This window comes from Dipteris shenzhenensis, chromosome 2 (genome assembly GCF_047967505.1).
Source record: "Dipteris shenzhenensis isolate YYH24624 ecotype China chromosome 2, Dip_SZ_1.0, whole genome shotgun sequence".
NCBI lineage: Eukaryota > Viridiplantae > Streptophyta > Polypodiopsida > Gleicheniales > Dipteridaceae > Dipteris > Dipteris shenzhenensis.
In genome coordinates this window covers 59,993,491-60,013,143 of record NC_141597.1, presented here as the reverse complement: position 1 = coordinate 60,013,143, position 19,653 = coordinate 59,993,491, and the positions used below count along the sequence as shown (strand labels likewise).

At 46.9% G+C, this 19,653-nt stretch overlaps 1 protein-coding gene across 1 annotated transcript in view; it reads left to right on the top strand.

Moving 5' to 3' along the window:
* The window catches only part of LOC147905074 (inorganic phosphate transporter 2-1, chloroplastic-like), a 45,678-nt gene that overhangs the window by 10,113 nt on the left and 15,912 nt on the right, over positions 1 to 19,653 (top strand). The window contains exon 2 of the mRNA XM_087390007.1: positions 18,874 to 19,065. Within this exon, the coding sequence (XP_087246133.1) occupies positions 18,874 to 19,065 (192 nt within the window). The remainder of the gene's footprint in view (positions 1 to 18,873; positions 19,066 to 19,653) is intronic.

Below are 19,653 nucleotides of genomic sequence, written 5' to 3'. Positions count from 1 at the left end.
GCACCTGAAAAGACACGATTTTTGTCGTGTCCATTCACATCAACTTGTGATGTGAGGGAGATGGAGAGGCCAGGATGACTTTAGGCCGGGTAGGCGTTTAAAAATTTTACGCTCATCCTCTCCATCTCTTCCATGCACAATGTGCACAGATGTCCTTCTAGCGGAAAAGATGTATCAGATCAACGCTAGAAGGTGGGGGGCATTTCCTTCAGGCAGGAGTGAATTTTGCTCTGATACCACTGTAAGAAATCCTAGATTTACTATATTTAGAAATGTGCTAAGGAACAGAAAAGAGACTGAGATAGCAGACAACAAGGGATAATTGTATTGCTTGAATGTCTGTAGGGTGGATGTCGTCATCCATACAATTGGGCCTCTCTTATATAGAGAGTGAAGAGTCACACATGAAAAGGTGTGTACTCCAAAGGGTATGTGCATGAAGAGGTGTGTACCCCTTGTGAAGGGTGTGACCCTTGATGAGAGGGTACATTACAATAGGAATGTCTCTTCATTAGAATGTCTCTTGTGAAGGGTTATGCCTCATTAGGAAGTGTCCCGTCGAAAGGGCAAGTGTCCCGTCGAAAGGGCATACCCTTCCACAAGTGTCCATTCATCAAACCATCCATAAGTCTAGAAATAAATAAAGGAATACGTCACAGATCGTGACATATACTATGGTCTACACCCACTGTTGGGCGCTGATGATGTAGTGGGGATGTCATAGTAGCTAGTCCTTGCTATGTGTGATGGAGTTTATGGTTTTCAATCTTATGAGTGACTATCATGAGATTCTGCACTACATTGTGTTTTTAGAGGATCAATTTGGGCACGTTCTTGGATTCATCTAGATTTATGCTTTTGCCGTATGAGCGGACATGCAAATTTCACCTCGTGAAGTTTTCGTCCACGTTACAGCCTAATTATTGTGATAATTCTTCTATCTGAAGTGGTGCGTTGCCCTATCAGCTATATTTAGATGCTCACCTAGGAGAGACTAAAATGAAATCGTTTAGTCTTCATAAGCAGTTGTAGCTTGAACGAAGAGATTTTGGACTACTTTTTGATTAGCCTTCTCCTTTCGTGCTCGCCTTCATCATGGTTGAGTCTGCCCTTCACCTCCAGAGTGCCGATAGAAACTCAATAATACTTTGTACAAGTATGTGTGGGTGTGTGGATTTTTACGTGTGAGAGCATATGTTTATATTATGGTCTACACTCGCTGTTGGGCGCTGATGACGTTAGTGAGGATGTCAAAGTAGCTAGTCCCTGCTATGGGTGATGGGAGTTTATGATTTTTAACCTTATGAGTGACTATTATGAGATTGAATCTGCACTATGTTGTGCTTTTAGAGAATGAATTTGGGCATGTTCCTGGATTCATGTAGATATATGCTTTTGCCATATTAGCAGACATGCAAATTTCACCTTTTGAAGTTTTCGTCCATGTTGCGGCCTGCTGGTATTGCGATAATTCTTTCTATTTTTAAGTGGTGTGTTGCCCTATTAGCTAGATTTAGATGCTCGTCTTGGAGAGACTAAAATGAAATCGTTTAGTCTTCACAAGCAGTTGTAGCTTGAACGAAGAGATTTTGGACTACTTTTTAATTAGCTTTCTCCTTTAGTGCTAGCCTTCATTATGGTGGCTGAGTCTGCCCTTCATCTCCGGAGTGCTCATCTGCCCTTCGTCTCCGGAGTGCTGACAAAAACTCAATACAAAGACTTTGTATAAAAGGATGCTAAAGTATGTGTGGGTGTGTGGATTGTATGTGTGAGAGCATATGTTTATACTATGGTCTACACCCACTGTTGGGCGTTTATGACGTCAGTGGTGGGGATGTCATAGTAACTAGTTCATGCTATGCATGATGGAGATTATGGTTTTCACCCTTATGAGTGACTATTATGGTTTTGAAACTGCACTATGTAATGTTTTAAGAGGATGAATTTAGGCATGTTCCTTGATTCATCTAGTTATACACTAGTAGGCTACCCTTTGAATATCTATAGAAACATGTTAAGCATGAACATGGCTAATTTGATTAATGGCCATCCTTTGACCCCTTGTTGCTAGGGTTTGTGGCACCTTCATTTTGGTGAGGTAATTGTGTAAGAACTCTCCTTCCTCCATCCTTATGGTGAATCTAATGAAGGGGAAAAAGAGGCCGGAGGGACTATATAAGTCTCCATCCACCCCTACTATGCACCTTTTGATGTGACATCTACTCCCTTCCTCCTTCCCGCCTACGCTCACAGTCTCTCTCTCCTCCCTCTCTTTATCTCTCTATCCCCTCATCCTTCTCTCTCTTCCTCTCTCCTTCCGCTTCTCCTCTCTTCTCCTCCCTTTCTTCTGCTATTCTCTCCCCATCTCCAAATCTGCCCTTTCCCCGTTCTCTACATTGGTATCAGAGTACGACTCTGGCACCTTTTCACTCTTCACTCTGGATTTTTAGCAGTTGCTATGCCAAACTTGCTAGCCATAAGAAGCTACGCCGACGTTCGATCAACAAGATGACTGCAAGCAGCAAGTAGCGTTGGTCAAGAGCTGAACCTACGACCAACGAACTGAGCAGCGTAAACCTGACGTGAACTAGAAGGCCAGCGAACTGAGCAGCGTCACCAACTTAGACACAACAAAAAAAAACATTCGTTAGCGAGTTCCGTGAGCAGTTCCGTCCCTCTTCGTGAGCAGTCCCATCCTCCGTCGCCGTGAGCCTTCAGAGCTCCAGACGTGAGAGCCTTTGTAGCTCCAGTCGTGAGAAAGTTGTGAGCCAGCCAGTCCCGTCGGCCTTCGCATGGAGCCCTACTGAACATCGGCCGTCACCTTGAGTCCCCGTCTTTGTCCAGCAGGTGCCGCAGCACCTAGAACCACCTGTGATGCCTTTTCACAAGACCATGAAGCTCCAGCTCGCACAAGAAGCTCTTCAAGCAATATCGCCATCGCTCATCTCTTCTGCTCACGGAATCACGGACTTACGTCGCCCATCATCTCTGTCACCATCCATAACTCCCTTGCCTTTATCAAGATCTCAAAAAGAGAAGAGCTTTTTTTCAACCTAAATGGAGTAGAATTCAGCCTTTCTGATTCTAGAATGTACTTCGAGTCATCATTAAATATGCATATATGACAAATGACCCGTTGAAACTTTTCCATCCACTCAATCTGTGGCAAGTTTTCTTTTCTTCCCTCATCAAGGGCGATCCTGCAAGCTTCACAAAAGTGTTGCCCATCAATGGGCTCAAACCTCGTAAAAGTATCTACCATCTCAAGAAAATATCTACATCAGTGTAGAGTCTTTTATGAGAGTGTCCATAACTCAAAGCCACCACCCACTAGCTATGTACATAGGTATGTGCCTACTCATTAGCATGCAACAAGTAAAAAACATATTTACAATTTTATCCACACAACGTGCTTCTCTCAGCTGCGGCCATTGTTGAGAAGGAGGCTTTGCCGTGTTTGTCCTCCTCAAACTCTAGATTGTTGAAGTCTCCTAAGAGTAGATATCTGGGAGGGTCTTGGTAAGTCACCTCCAAAAAGAAGGGCGATGCTATCTGGAGGCAGAGGCACATACGTTTAGAATCCCAATTGTGGGGTCACCCATCTATAAAACGATCCACTACCCACCTTCTTGTAATAAGCTGACCTTGGTCGAACATATATGGGGCCGCTAGAGCTTGGGATATCAAAATGTAGACCCCTTAGCTCGGGGCCGCTAGAGCTTGGGATATTGAAATGTAGACCCCTTAGCTCATATCCATTGCAATGTCCGCACCTCTACTTTGGAAGAGACGGCACCATCATTTGATGTCTGTTGCCGAAAAACATGTGGTCTTGTATTAAGAGAAAATCTATTGCTCGTCCCAACATAGCCCTCTACAGCTCCTGTCAAAGTATTGACTACTATTGTAGCTATTGCTACCTTGCATGATTGTGAAGTCCATAAATGTTTCAGCTCATCTCAGTCCCTCTCATGGGGAGGGGGTAGCTAACCAAGGTCCTCCTATGCGTGGAAGCCTTTGTAACGATTGTGGACTTTTGACTTTTTTTTGGGGGGGGGCGAGGGGGGGGGAGGTGAGTAACCGTGTCCGTGCAACGATGAGCTACAGCCAGGATTGGCTCAAAGTTTGCATACCAAGCAGGTAGCGCACTAGTTTAGTGGCGAGTGTGTCAATATCTCTGAGCTATACCTCTGGCCTAGGCAAAGCACCACCACTACAAGGACCAAACCTCTCCTGTTTGGAGAAAAGGCTAGCTAGAATTCTAGGTAGCCGTGTCTCCATGCATGATCCTCAACTCCTTCACGTGTGGTCCCAACCACTCTATCATCTTCATCATCAAATCAAGAGAATGGAGGTCCACCGTTTCTAACTCATGGCCGCGAAGTTGAAGCTCCAAAAAGGATAGGTCAGGCTTCCAACTGCGGTGATGGGGCCCCCTTTTTAGGCTGCAATTTCCAGGGTTGAAATATCAGAGTGACACCTCTAGAATAAGCGGGGGATGTCTAGTTTCCAGGGTTGAAATATCAGAGTGACATCTCTAGAATAAGCGGGGGATGTCTAGATAATTCAAGGGCTCCAGTCGTCAGAACTTTTGCGAAAGAGGGGCATGGCTTCGGCCCTATAGTCCTCGGGATAGGGAAGGACTCCTAAGCTGGCTCGAGGGGGGGTTCTTAGGAGAAAGAGGGATGAGACGAGGGCACATAGGGGCAGTTGTTGTACGGCTCGCGAGGCAAAAGTGGGGGATGGGGAGGTATTGTGGAGGGGGGGAGGGGAAGAAGGGGCTGTGACAATGAAGGAGGGGGGCAGAGGAGGAAATGGGAGGGGTTGAAAGACGGAGAACGGGGAGGGGGACCGGGGTGGGGCAAGGAAATAAGATCCAGGCGTGGAGGTAGGGGTAGGGGAACTGAGTAATGCGAGTAAGGACGCTCGGAAGGGGTACCAGCTCTGAGTCCAGACTTGAAGAGGACTCAACGGCCGGAGGAAATTTGAGGAGAACGGGTCTACCAGGAGATCGGAGAAGATAGTCCCCTCTGGTGTTTGAGGCCCACCCTGAGGGGGCTCCCTTCGCCTTCTTCTCCTATGGCATGGGAGTTGACGAGGGACCATCCCTGCCAATTGGCGCAAATGTGCAGAGTGTCTGCAGTTCTATGCAGCATGCATGCCCAAATTGCTTTGATCTACCCACAAGGGATAAAGGATACTAAGTGAGGGCTAAGGAAGATCGGCCTTGCTCTCCTGAGGCTTGGGTGACATCAGGAGAGCTCAACTAGAGAAGAAAAACCACCTCGTGTAGATGGTGACCACTTGGATGTGATCACCTTCAAGTGGTAAACTCACTTGGATCCAATCTTGAATTTGATTCTCAAGGGTGTGAGGCCTAGTTTGCGGCTCACTATCAATCTGTCCTAAAGGGATTGGACGATATTCTTTAGTTGTTTCTTGTCCTATTGGGAAAGTGCAATCCGAACGGCTGTGGGAGTTGAGGGAGCTTCCATGTGAGCCCCTTTTGCTAGACCAAAGATTCACCACCAAGAAGCACAAGCGTTGGACTGCTATCTGGGAAGAGAGGAAATACGAGGACTCCCACTTCATCAGCCCCTGGCCCAAGAGTCATCAAGCTAGCTTTGTGGCCTCATGGCATCCTCGAGGGAGGGCATAAGAAAAGACGGCTGAAATGTGGTGTCACATTGATGGGAGATGGATGGAGTGACACTAGGAGCTGCTCTATTCAAGGCATCATTGCATACTCTAAAGGGACCAGCTTCTTCATTAAAGCTATTGATAACTCAAAGGAGGGAAACTCAACCGAAAGGTTGGCTACCATTTGGATGGAGCCCATTGAGCATGTGGGGTAGATCGGGTTATTCAGTTTGTTTCTTATCGTGAGACCTCCAACAGGGCAGTAGGGAGGATTCTTGAAGAGAAGTACCCTCACCTTACCTTCACTCCTTGCATGGCACATGGGCTGAATAATCTCTTGAAGGATACTGATAAGTTGGATTGTGTGGATCCTACCATTAATCATGTTGTCTCTTTGTGCAATGGAGGAGGCAGGGGCAGATTGGAGGAAGGGGATAGAATTGGTAGAAGGGAGAGAGAAGAAGGGGGAGAAGGAGTGAGAAGTGAGGAAAGGGAGTAGAGGAAGAGGAAGAGCGCGAAAAGGGTGAGGGGGGAGAGAGATAGAGAGAGAGTGGGAGAGAGAGTGTAGGCAGCACATAGGAGGAAGGAGGATGGAGTAGATAGGATTAGATGTCACATCAAAAGTCTGTACAGATGGTGGGGAGGTGGACTTATATAGTCTCCCTCCACACTATCTCCTTTTTTCCCTCTCTAGGCCTAAACATCACCTAAAGAAGAAATCAGCTTAACCCTCACTAACTTGGCCCAATCTTGGCCTTCATTACATCCATCCCTCCGCAAAAACAATTTTGTCCTCAAAATTGCAGGTTATATTTAGGCATCAAGGCCCCCTACTGTAAAAAGGACAAACTCCATCATGCTTGCCACCAGGGTCAAAAGGAAATGTGATAAATTTCTTTGCCTTGGGTGTTGTGGCACCTCTAGGGGCATGTGGGTGGTAATCCATCCTGGCATGATCATCATCACAAAGCTTCATAATCACATAAGTTTTAAGTATCCCTATGGTTTTTGTTATGCACAACACATTGTGTTTGGCTGTTCACTTTCCTCCACATGGAAAGCATTACTTGCTTTGCCATATACCCCACATGGTAGCTTCAATGAGTGGTTCAATGAGCTGTCTTTGCATTGCATCTCTGGTTATGTTGTCCTTACCAAATGTGGAGAATTGAAAATCATCTTCATTATAGCTGCTGAATTTGGACTCAAACAGCTCCATAAGTTTCGCTAAACCCTCAGACAAATCAGGCCTGCTGGGCATCATGTATGGTCCCACAATGTCTCCTTGTCACTAGATACACCAAAGTCCAACCTCCTGACCACAAAATAATCAAACACATTGTTTGACCTATTTGTTAGAACAAGGAAGGGGCATTGGATGCAACAGGAATATAGAGTTGGCAGAAGGGAGAGAGAAGAAGGGGGAGAAGAGTGAGAAGTGAGGAAAGGGGGTAGAGGGAGAGGAAGAGAGAGAGAAGGGTGAGGGGAGAAAAATAGACTTTCCTCTCTAGGCCTAAACATCCCCTAGAGAAATTAGCCTAACCCTCACTAACTTGGCACAATCTTGGCCTTCATTACACTCCATTCGTTGGTGGGAGGACTATGCGCCAGATGCTCCATTGTTGCATTTGGCCATTCATATACTTAACCAGATAATGAGGGTAGTAGTACAATACTTAAAAGTTTCATGCACCATAATTCATATCTACCAAGCACCAAAAAGATATAGCCAAACCATGTCTTCGCTAGTTGGTTACAATAGTCAACCGCCGCAAGAATGGAATCACATCCTCCTTGTGTTTATGGCAAATCAATTGTAAAATCCAAGAGAATGCTCTCCTATTGAACATGATGATATTTCTAATGCCTGTAAAAGACAAGCTGGACTTATCGATTCTAGTTACTCAATTAACACAAGAAACATCATGTAACATATTCATGAATGTGAAGCTGTATCCCAAAGGAGGAGCTAGAATTAGAAGCAGAAGGAGAAGCTACTGCATGTGGGGCTGCCGATGCTCGACCGCGAGGATCAAGAACCTTTTGCCGCACTACCTCAATGCCAATCTATTTGCAAGTAGGGTTGTACTTTTAATACGCGATTCTATAGTCGGTCTGAGCCTCCAGGTTTTTCAGCATTACAATAGGGATGGTGCCAATTGTGTGCTCCTCCTTTTGACTTGTTATGGAGGGGTCCAGGTCTCACCTCCTGGTCTTGGTGAAGGCCACGAGGAGGAGCCATTGAGAAAAGGGGGGGCTGAGAGAAGGGGGAGAGAGTGGGCTGAGAGAAGAGCGAGAGTGCAGAGAAGGGGGGTTGATAAAGTGGGCTAAAGCCTTCTCCTTTAGTGCTAGCCTTCGTCATGGCTGAGTTTGCCCTTCACCTCCAAAGTGCCGATAGAAACTCAGTATGAAGACTTTGTATAAAAGGATGTTCAAGTATGTGTGGGTGTGTGGATTTATATGTGTGAGAGCATATTTTTATACTAAGGTCTACACCCACTGTTGGGTGTTGATGACGTCAGTGGGGATGTCATACTAGCTAGTCCCTGCTATGCGTGATGGAGTTTATGTTCCCCAAAGAAAGGAACCTTCTATTAATGCATGAAAGATTTCATACAACACAGCAGCCTTGAAGGTGCTGAGTATGGGAAAAACCGAAAAAGGCTGAAAGAAATCGGCATGTTTAAGAGAGACCTAGCTCACTAGTGGCCTAGGGGGTCTCTGGAACTAGGGCTAACTGTTGGAATCGGAGTCCTAGTGTGTGTGGTCCTAGAGTCCTAGGAGTGTCCTACAATTGTGTGAGTGTGAAGAGTCTTGAGGCCACTTGTGCCACCTCATGTGGTAGGTATGATTCCTCCCCTAGATTATAGGATCTAGATTCTCTTGTGTGTGACCTCATCTATGAGGTGTCTGTGTGGGAAGATAAGGCTTGCCCAGCCTATAAAAGAGGATATGTACTTGCTGTGATTAATCAATCAATCAACATCAGTTCGTGCCTCAGCTCTTGTCTCCAATCATGTGTCTCTCACCCTCTCCCCATTTTCAACAGTTGGTATCAGAGGAGTCGTAATCCTACCCGCTACCTCTCTCCTCCGCTGGGCCACTCTAGCTGCACTCTCTTCTCCTCTCCTTCCTCGAAGCACTCCCTCTTCTTCGTTTGCCTCTCCACATGAGCTCCTGCTCTTTAGCCTCAGCATCAGTGTACAAGAGCCTGTATCAGCCTGGACCTATGCCTCTCCATTGACCAGCAAATAGGTTGGGTACCACATAAGGGGCTGGCGCTCAAACTCCTCTTTACATTTGGGTGGAGCACGGATGAGACCCCCTCCTAGTCTCTGCCAGACCCTGTGAAGGCTCCTCATCAGGGGGAGGCCTTCCCCGTAAGGGGGGCCTCTGAGAAGATCCATCTATGTGAAGGCTGCCACTGTCCCCTAGTGCATGGGGTGTTCCTTAGAAGCCCTCACTGTAAGAGGAGCTTCCAAGGCTCTGCACCTAGGGTGAGGCCACGAACTACCAACTTGCCCATAAGGGCTTTGCTCTGCATCTCCGAATCATGATACCCAAGCCTCCCAGTGCCTGCGGCATGATCACTGTCTGCCAAGCTACTCGGGCCCTAGTGTTCCTCGTGCCGTCTGAACCTACTTAAAGGAAGTTCCATACCAACCGTCGGAGCTTCCCAATGCATCCTCTGTGAAAGCACCAGCAGGAGGCGACATACCAGGCCATGGCAAGAAGGGCCTGGTTTGCCACTAAGGCACGACCTGCTAGGGAGAGTTTGGCCGAGCTCCAATAGAGAAGCTTGCGCCGAACACTCTCAAGGACCGTGGCAATCTGCTGCTCTATTGTAATGTCAATACCCACTCTGATCTCTCAAGGACTGTGAGCGAGGTCTCTCCTCAAAGCCCGCTCACTCTCCTGAAGGGTCCTCCTCCGCCTAAGGGGGTGAGCCTGCAACTCCTCACTGCTCCTCTGAATCGCATCGGCCACCCACGCAGCCCAGCCCTCGCACGGTGTCATCTCTGACTGCTCCCAAATCCCTGCCATGACTTACTGAATCTCCTCGTCCTACAAGAGGTCCTCTGGAATGCGGACCGCCTTCTGGGGGAGACCTCGGCGGGGCTAATCCAAGTTAAGTACCACTGGAGAGTGGTTTGACATCGTGGTACTTGCCAGAATCGCGGTAGATCTGCCTCTGTGTAGTGCCCACTCCCCAACATAGAAACGGTAGCAATCCATCAATTCTCCTCTGTCCAAAGGAGAAGAGAACCTACTAAAATCTGGCTCTCTCCACAGGTCTCTGCCACTGATCATGAAAATGAATTGCTCCTAGGAGCTACGCTCTGCTGCTGGCATCTCAGAAAACGAGGCGCCGCCCTGCTTGTCTTTCCCAAACTCCAAGTTGTTGAAGTCACCTCCAACAATCCAGGAGTCTACATCCAGAAGACACTCTAACAGCCTCCTCCAAAAGGCCGGGCAGTGCTGTCTACATGCTGGGGCATACACGTTTAGGATCCCAATCCTGGACTCTCCCGTCCGAACTCCCATCCAAACTGCCTGTCCTGGAATGAGCTCGCCCTTATCGTAGACCTCTGGAGCCAAAGTCTGTGAGATTGAGATGCAGACCCCTCCGCTCTGTCCTACTGCGGGGGACCACTTCTCTAGACTCACTGGGAGAAGGTGATAACGTCGTCTGATGTCTGCGGCTGAAAATATGTGCTCCTGAATCATAAGGATATCCAATGCCCGCCCTACCACCACTGCCCTCTACAACTCCTGCCGGAGTATCAGGTACTGCGGCTGGCTACGAACACAGTCGTGGAGCCCATGTACGTTCCAACTCACTATGGTCCGGCTCATGAGGACGGGGGTGTCAGGAACAAGGCTCTCCTATGAGTGGGTGTCTATCCCAGAAAGACTACCTTGTGTGACTTTGCTGAGGGTTTGGAGGGTGAGTAGTCGGTGTCTGTGCGGCGCCGTACTAGGGTGGATACTGGCTCAATACTGATCTTCCATGCCCATTTCATCATCATGAAAGAGGCTTTCACCCCCCCTGAACAGCTCTACACACTTTTGGAGGGGCCAGAAGTATGCTTGCTCCACCTTTGCCTCCAATGGCAATCTGATAACTCCTGTCGCCAAACCACACACCGGCTCCTCACGCGTGAAGCTCAACTGAAAGTTCACCTCTGCGCCATGGGCATGCTACTAAAATCTCCAAACAGGGTGTGTCTGAGATCCCACTGCACTGATCAAACCCCCCTTCCAGGGCTGAAGGACCATGAGCGTTACCTCCAGTGGTAGAGGATATGAGTCCGAAATCTCTAGATAGTTCCAGGGTCCTAATCTCTAGAAGTCCCGCGGTAAGGGACGCCCAAGCTGGAGGTTGGAAGCTGCTGACCGGGAGGACGAGCTTCGTCCCTCAGGATCCCTCCTTGAATGGACCTGCCGTTGCGATGAGGAAGCAGAAGGGGGCGTCATCGTTCCCTTGCCTGTTGGCAGGGGTGTCAAGGCAGAAGAACCTGATGTTGAGGTGGAGAGGGGGGCGACAGAGGGAGGGGTAGGGATGTGGGGGGTAGAGGGAGGGGGGTGGGTGGTGAGAGTGACCATAGAAGGGGGGACTGAGGGGGGGAGAGGGGGCGGGGGGAACCCTAGAGGGGGAGGGGGAGGTGGAAAAGGAAGAGGGGGAGGGGTCTGGAGGGGGAGGGGGAGGGGGAGGGGGAGGAGGACGACCTCAAGCCCCCCTTGTTGATCATGCTCGTCGAGGCTCTGGATCCGCTCCTCCGCGGCCGCCGTCGGGCTAGCGTCTGCGGCTTCTGCCATCGCCGCATTTGAAGCTCCTGGGGTTCGCTGCTGCTGCAAGGGTGGATACAGAGGTTGAACCTCTGAAGCTAGAGGATCGTCTGGATGGACGGTGGTCCTTGCCGCTGGGGGAGGTGGCTCCTACTGTTCCTCCTTCAAGGCCTCTCGATCAACCCTGTCCCTCTCTCTATGATTGGCCCTCCGCCTGCGGCGCTTGCAGGCCTGCTTGCTTGGTTTCTTTTTCTTTTTAATGTGGGTCTAGTCCCCTTCTGAGGGGGTAACCCATGGGGTCTGAGACTCTTGCTGCTCCTGCCTGAGAGGGCATTGGACTCGGGCTTGTTGACTCTTTCTACTTTGCGGGGGAGGGGGGGGAGGCGCACGGGGGAGGTCACGGGGGCAAATCTTTGGCGAGGTGACCCTTCTATCTGCACCGAAGACACTGGCCTGGTAGCCTGGAAATCTCCACCCTCTGGCGAAGTGTGCCCTCTTCAAGGGTCTCGAGAAGGATCAACTCTGGGAGGGACTCTGGGCTCTCAACCACCAGTATGATTCTGGGGACTCCATCATGTGCTAGAACTGAGGTGGCCAAGTGTGGCAGGGACTCGAGCGCTGTGCCAAATGCTCGACCAATGGAGGGGAGGATGGCTCGATACTCCTTGGGGAGCCCTGGGAAGCGGAGTGTAACCGGAAAACATGGAACATGGTGTGTTGTATCCATGTCCTCCACTGTGAACCCATGATACCAAGGAAAGATGCGGGCCAAGGAGGATGGGGCTCTGCTCCACTAGTGTCGAGGCAGTGTCAGGGGAGCTCAACTGGATGAGGAAAACGCCTCTTCCATAGATGGTGACCTCCTGGATGTGGTCTCCCTCTAATGCCAAGCTCGTCTGAATTCACTCTCGCACCTGTCTCCGTGTAGGCGTGAGGCCCACAATTCTACCCACAAGCGCCTTGTCCTGGAGGGACTGAACTGCCTGCTGTACCTGCTGCTTGTCAGTTGGGGAAAGAAGAATCTGAACAGCTGTGGGAGTCGAGGGTGCTGCCATAGAGCCCCTCCGGCTAGACCAAAGGTCACTACCAAGATTTTCTTTCACCGTGACAAGCACGAATGCTCCCGCTGCAGGGAGGCAAATGAAAAAAGGGAAAGGAAGAAGGATGTCGAGGCGGAGAAGAGAGGTGGAGAGGGCGGCAGGGAAAGTAGAGGGGAGGAGATGAAGGAGGGAGCAAGGGGAGGAGAAGAAGGAAGGAGTGACGAAGAGGAAGGAGGGCGGGAGAAGCGGAGAAGAAGAAGAAGAAGAAGGGGGGAGGCAGAATGATGGGGGGGCGCTAGCGGGAGGGGTGCGAGGCGGAAGGGAGGAGGCTAGGAGGCAAGGAGATGGTGGGGAAGAGTTGGGACAGATGAACGGTTAGGGGCGGCGGAGTGGGAGAAGGTAGGGCGGAGGTGGAGCGGGGAAGCAAGGAGGAGACGGAGCGGGAGGAGACGGAGCGGGAGAAGGCAGGGCGGGAGGTGGAGGTGGAGTGGGGAAGCAGGCAGAGCGGAGGCAAGGAGAAAGGGCGGTGCGGCAAGGAGGGCGGGGCAGCAAGGAGGGGGCAGTGGGCGGCCTATAGGCAGCCACGGGTGGAGAGGGGGAGCTCATCGAGCAACTCCATTAGGGCTTCTCTTTATCTTTTAATCTCCATTTAAGCCTGGAGTTTATGGTTTTCAATCTTATGAGTGACTATCGTGAGATTGAAACTGCACTATGCTATGTTTTTAGAGGATGAATTTGGGAATGTTCCTGGATTCATCTAGGTATATAAGATCTAGTGTCATTCATGCATACATCGGCATACACGTGGCCACATGGTTGCAGTTTATTATGTCTTTATTTTAAAATGATATGTTGCAATAGCATTGAAGAAAACATCATGAGTTCTATAATGATATGGGCCATTTCGCTTGTGCAATTGCCAAGGAAAGAGACATTAGGTTGTTTGTAGGAGAAATTCACGATTTCAAATCTCTCATTGTAGAAGCTAGCTCTCTACATCATATGACAAGATTGCACCTTAGATCCCAGCTGAGATGGTATGCAGTATTTGTGCAAGCATTAAAAAAAAGAAAAGAAACATGTAAGTTTTCTTGAATCCAGCCTTCAAAGTCTAACCTCTATAATTATTAAATATAACATATTGAGTCTTAAGTCTTGACAATTTACTTTTCCATACTTTACGTCATGTTGAGCATGGAGCAGCTTAAGAGATTGTATATGTAAATGCCAACCTACATCTCCTTGAGAGTATAGATCTCAGATGGATTTGGTAGCATTGAGTGGAATCCAAGGTAATTGAGTCCTGATGAGTGTTGAGTGGAATCCAAAGTAGTCGAGTCTTGATGAGTTGAAGAGGATACCTCTTGATATGTTGATTATTTTGCAAAGTAGAGAGAATGATGATGCCTATGACTTTTTGCAGTGGAGATGTTCTGATTATGATGCTAGACATGCTCGATGGCTCAAGCTCTTGTTTCACGAGTACTTCTTGCTACAGAGGCTATATAGTATATATGTACACATGGCACAGCCTTGGGATTATCGTAGGCTCCACAACCCGTTCATAGTTATTAAGGTTCATAAGGAGGATCATATACAGTCTTGAGCATCATCATCCTCATGACGTCGAGTAGAGGTGAGTATTAGAACAGAGAGCTGGAGCATCTCACAGAGCAATAGCAGCCCATGGAGTAGGTTGAGCTGTAGAGGGAGGAGGTGGTTCACGTTCAAGATCCACACTTCGTAGACTCGTAGGAGTTGTTTGACCAGATACGAGCCAGGTTTGAGGATGATATTTCTCCATCTTCCTCTTCAAAGGACACATCGTCTGCAAATCGTAGTGATGAGGGCACTGCAATAGACCTTGGATTAGGCCTTAGCCCTCAGTTCTAGAGACTAGACATCCGGCTTAGGCTGTTGGGTGCTGATGACGTCAATGGGGATGTCATAGTAGCTAGTCCCTGTTGAAGAAGTGAAAGGAAAGCATGAAGCTGAACACGAAATGAGAATGCTTGCTTGCTTATGGAATGAAGAAAGGTGAGGTCCATATGTAGGCACCTCTACATGAGCCACCAAGCTCCACAATCATCTCCTCAATTATCTCCTCAATCAGCTCCTAGAAACTCTCAATCATCCTATGTGGCATCTACCACCACCTAACAGTGCTTATGGGCACCTAACTGTGCCTCTAGCACACACACATAGAACCCAAGGTGTGCCTGGGGCATACACCTTGAGATATCCCATCATACCTCCCCTCAAGGGAATGCCTCAGGCTATGTCAAGGATACATCTAGTCTCATAGTTTCTCATGCCATCTCATGGTGGTCAAAGATAAATCTATGGCTAGGATCTCATGCTAGCAAGGGTTCCCAAGGGTGTGAAGTAAACAAAAGGGATACATAAGACCTTCCAATGGTTATCTCCCCTGCATGTACATGCACACAATGTCTGCAGGAGGTACCATGGAGCAAAAAACACATACACATGGCCTACATCATCATATGGTGACCGGAGGTGTTTACAAAGAACACAATAGTTTATTCCATTCATTTTGGAGGATTATCCAGGCAGAGTACCTTGACTCAACATAAAAGAGAGATCTGGAGCATATATGGAGATGGTTCAAAAAGCATAATCTTCATAGGAGGCCTCATCTTGTGGAGGCACATCAACTGAAAGTAAATTGGCAGTTTCTGGTTTTGTAGTTGCTTCCTTTTTGGCCTTACAAAACATTTCATGGTGATTGTTTTTGCCAAAATATTTGCAAGGATTGATCTTGAAGCAATCTTTTGAGAGGTGATTAGTCTTCCCACAATGTTTGCAAGGTTGAAACTTACCCATTTGAGTTTTTATGGCATAGGTTGTGTCATTTCCTCTTCGGAGTTCCTTGTGCCTTTCTTCTTCTTGAAGAGTAGTAGTAAGGCCTTCAAGAGTAAGATTAGGAAGATTTTTCAAAGTGGTAACAACATGATCATAATCCTCAGGCATACTTTTGAGCAATACTGCCATTGCATCATCTATAGTGATTGGAGAGTTGATAGAAGCAAGTTGAGTCATGAGACTCCGCATGTGATTGACATGAGCAGCCAAGGGAGTGCCACTAGCCATCTTCAATTCAAAGAAAGCAATCTTAAGTGACAATTTTGAGATGTGAGAGCTAGCACCAAAAATAATACCAAGCTTCTGCCAAGCTTCAGAAGGAGACTCCAAATCAGAAATGTGATGAATATAGTCATCTCCTAAGCCAAGAGCAATAATGCCATAGTCTTTCTCCTCTCTAGCAGGATCTCGTGCCGGGTGTATAGTAGCTGAGGATTCTCTAGCATTAGAGGCTGTTGAAGAAGAAGTTGAAGCAGGTTTGACGAGCCCCCAGAGGTTTTCCCTCATCAATGCAAACTTAACCTTCATCTGCCATGTGTGAAAGCCTTTACCATTGAACTTATTCATATTCAAGAAGGTCGCCATGAGAGGTTCTAACCCAAAATGGGCAGTGTCTACTCTCTTACAAGGCTAGAAAGAGTTGAAAAGCTTTCAAAGTACAGGCATTTAGTGTAGCGAAGACTTGTAACCAAATTCCATACTAAAAATCATAATGGAAATGATGCTTCATAGAGGTGGCTAAATGAAAGTATTCCAAGCAAATCTAGGTATAGCAACCTAAAGGAAAGTTGTAGCCACAATTGTATTGATGCTATTCAACACTTTAAAACATTAGAAATGCTAAAGTAGCATCTAATGTAGCATCAAACTCACAACATTGTCAAAACTGTCCAAAACAGAGGCCTGTGATCTTGGAGGGCTTGTATCTCACTCTTCAAAGCAAAGAAAAGAGGGCTTTCTAGGTAGAAATAAAGCTGGTATACCAGAGAAGAGCCACTGAAGAAGAGAGGCGAAATGCCACGTCACGTCGCCATAGCCAGCAGCTTGAAAGTCGACTGGTTTTTCGTCTGTTTCTCCCTCCCTGGTGGACCATTTCACTTCAAATCTGGGCAGGAGCTAGCTCATACTGTTGTGCAAGCTTGGCTCAGAGGAATTTTGTAATGGCTGCTCCAGCAAGTGGAATTGAACGAAATGGCGTCGAGAAGAAGGCGACTGTTGCGCGGTTTCGTGGGCACCATTGTCTAATTCCTCTGACATGGAAGTTCGCCCATATGAAGGGTCTCTCCAGCCAGAAGGACCCTGGGAATGGTTGCTTGTAGGTAGAGAACTCAGCCCTCCAAGTGTTTGGGTAGAAAGGGGCAAAAATGGAGAGGAAGGTGAAGAAGAAGACGAAGATGAAAAAGATGACATGGCATAAATGGGCTCAAGGAGGATCATAGTGCTCTGATACCATGTTGAAGAAGTGAAAGGAAAGCATGAAGCTGAACACGAAATGAGAATGCTTGCTTGCTTATGGAATGAAGAAAGGTGAGGTCCATATGTAGGCACCTCTACATGAGCCACCAAGCTCCACAATCATCTCCTCAATCATCTCCTCAATCAGCTCCTAGAATCTCTCAATCATCCTATGTGGCATCTACCACCACCTAATAGTGCTTATGGGCACCTAACTGTGCCTCTAGCACACACACATAGAACCCAAGGTGTGCCTGGGGCATACACCTTGAGATATCCCATCAGTCCCTGCTATGTGTGATGGAGTTTATGGTTTTCAATCTTATGAGTGACTCTCGTGAGATTGAAACTGCACTATGTTGTGTTTTTAGAGGATGAGTTTGGGAATGTTCCTGGATTCATCTAGGTATATGTAGCCTTGCTACTTGTATGTATTGCTTTTTGTATGAACTTATGATCCATGGATCATCTATATTTCATATACATTTTGACTCTTTGAGTCTTCACTTTTGATTTCCAAAGTGGTGAATATCATGTGCACAGTTTGTCTCGTGTATGTGTGTACTATGCAATGTGTGTGTGACACGTGCTTTGTGTTTGTGTGTGTGTGCACGCACTCTATTTCACCTAAAAAAGTTTTTGTGCATGTGCGTGCGCACGAGAGAGAGAGAGAGAGAGAGAGAGAGTCTATACACTTTGACAATGTATACTTTATATGTTAATAATAATGTGTGCAATATTTTTACATGTTCCTAGGTGAAACTCCTATCAAAATTACAAAACATTTCTGTTTGAAACCTGCAAAACGCATGAAATGTGTTTGGTAACATTGCTCTCTCCTTGCATTGTGAAGATGATGTATAGAGGGTTGCAAGCTGGCTCATTCCTTTTGTTTAAGGATCTGGGCATCTCTTCTGGCCTTGGAGCAGAGAGCCAACAGTCTTTTCTCCCAAGATGAGCCAGCAAGATTCTCACTTTCTTGCTGAATTACAAGAGGTGAAATGGGTAATTCTCTTGGACATGAACTCCTTGAGAGTGGGCGGGATGAGATGCAATCAACTCTGGCTTTTCTGCATCACGAAGGCAAACTGCTTTGGGACCTGGAGTGGGTTGAAGTTTCTCATGTTCAGCACACCTATCAGTTCTTTGTGTCTTTGTGTTTCTTTGGAGTATACTCATCTGATTCTGAGTTTGTAAGTCTTCCCAAGTTATTCTGCTGCGGAGGTTAGGGGGTTAGAAGCTAGCCTTAGTTGTTATAACACAGTAGCGTGAGTGGGATGACAAACTGGCTCATTCCTTTGGTTTGAGGAGCTGGATGTCTCTTTTAGCCTCGGAGCAGAGAGGCAACAGTCTTTTGCTCCTGGGATGAGCCAGCAAGAGGATGCCCAAGATCAATTATAACGTTTTTGCTGAATTGCAAATGTCTTGAACATGAACTCCCTTGCAAGTGAGCAGGATGAGATGCAATCAACTCTGACTTTTCTGTATCACGGAAGGCAAACTGCTTTGGGATCTGGAGTGGGTGGAAACTTCTCATGCTTGGCACACCTATTTGTGATGTCATGATTGGGCAAGTCCCTTGGCATTAAATCAAATTCTTGAAGCGCTTGTCAATTACCTGCCATCATCAACTAGAAAATGAGCTGCAGTCAACAAATTATTTTGGAAGTCATCAAAGAATGGAGAATGAAAAAAAGAAATGAAAAGAATGGAGAATGAAAAATTTTACATTGCTATGTTTGAACAAAGGAAACATCTCTCATACAAGGATTTATTGGCGAGGTAGGAACCTGTTCCACATCATGAGTAAAAGCTGCAAGAGCTGCAAGCTGGCAATGCGTTTTGAAAGCTAGTGGAACTTGAAGTCAAACTGAAGGTTACTGGAGAATTGGAAACTACAGAACTCCACTATTGATGAGACTTCTTTTCGAGATATTTTCATACAAACAATCTGTCCCTCGTTGCATGGTCTTCATTGGTTAGGAGTTGCTCTTTTTGAATCTCTAATAAGATAAATCAGTAATTTTGGTTGATCTTTCCTTTTTGTTCCCCCATGTTTAAACAGGTTGCTTCCTACTATGGATGGCCAGTTTCGACAACTCATTGTATTGTTGGTGCCTTGGTGGGATTTGGTTTGATTTATGGAGGTGTTAATGCAGTTTATTGGAGCTCTTTGGCGAGGGTTGTGTCGTCATGGATCATTTCACCTGTTCTAGGGGCTGCTGTCTCGTTTGCTGTGTACAAGTTTATAAGAGTGGTAATTTTATATCTGCTGCCCTTTTGCACTCTTTGTACCACGCTGAGGTTTTATGGATGCAACATAAAGCAAGCAACAGCAACACATACGCAATAGAGTGAGTGTCTTTATGCTGTTTTTTATTCCCCCTTTTGCGAGAAAGGGGGGGGGGGGGGGGGGGAGGGGGTTCTGACTGAAAAGCAACATTGATGTGGCTATGAAAGCCCTCACATGAGCAGACCTGATTGCAATCCTGATGATGAATGCTTCTTTTACTCATGGAATCTTTAAATTCCAAACCCTTACATGGTATGGCTGATGGAAATTTGTAATCTGCTATTTCATAAATCTTGTGGATGGAAAATGAATTGGCTGGTGGTATCCTACAGCGAAAGGGAATGATTATTGATGCTTTTGATTTATTGCTCTACTTCATTTCACTTAAGGCCTAGACAATAACATTGGAAAGTGAAAAAAGTAAAAGAAAAGTGAAAAAATAAAGCCTGTTTATTTACTTTATAAAAGTTTTAGCAAATTTCAGGGATCAAAAGACAAATCTATTCAAATTTTGGTAGGAATCAGGAATGAAGCGTGTGGAAGAGATAAACT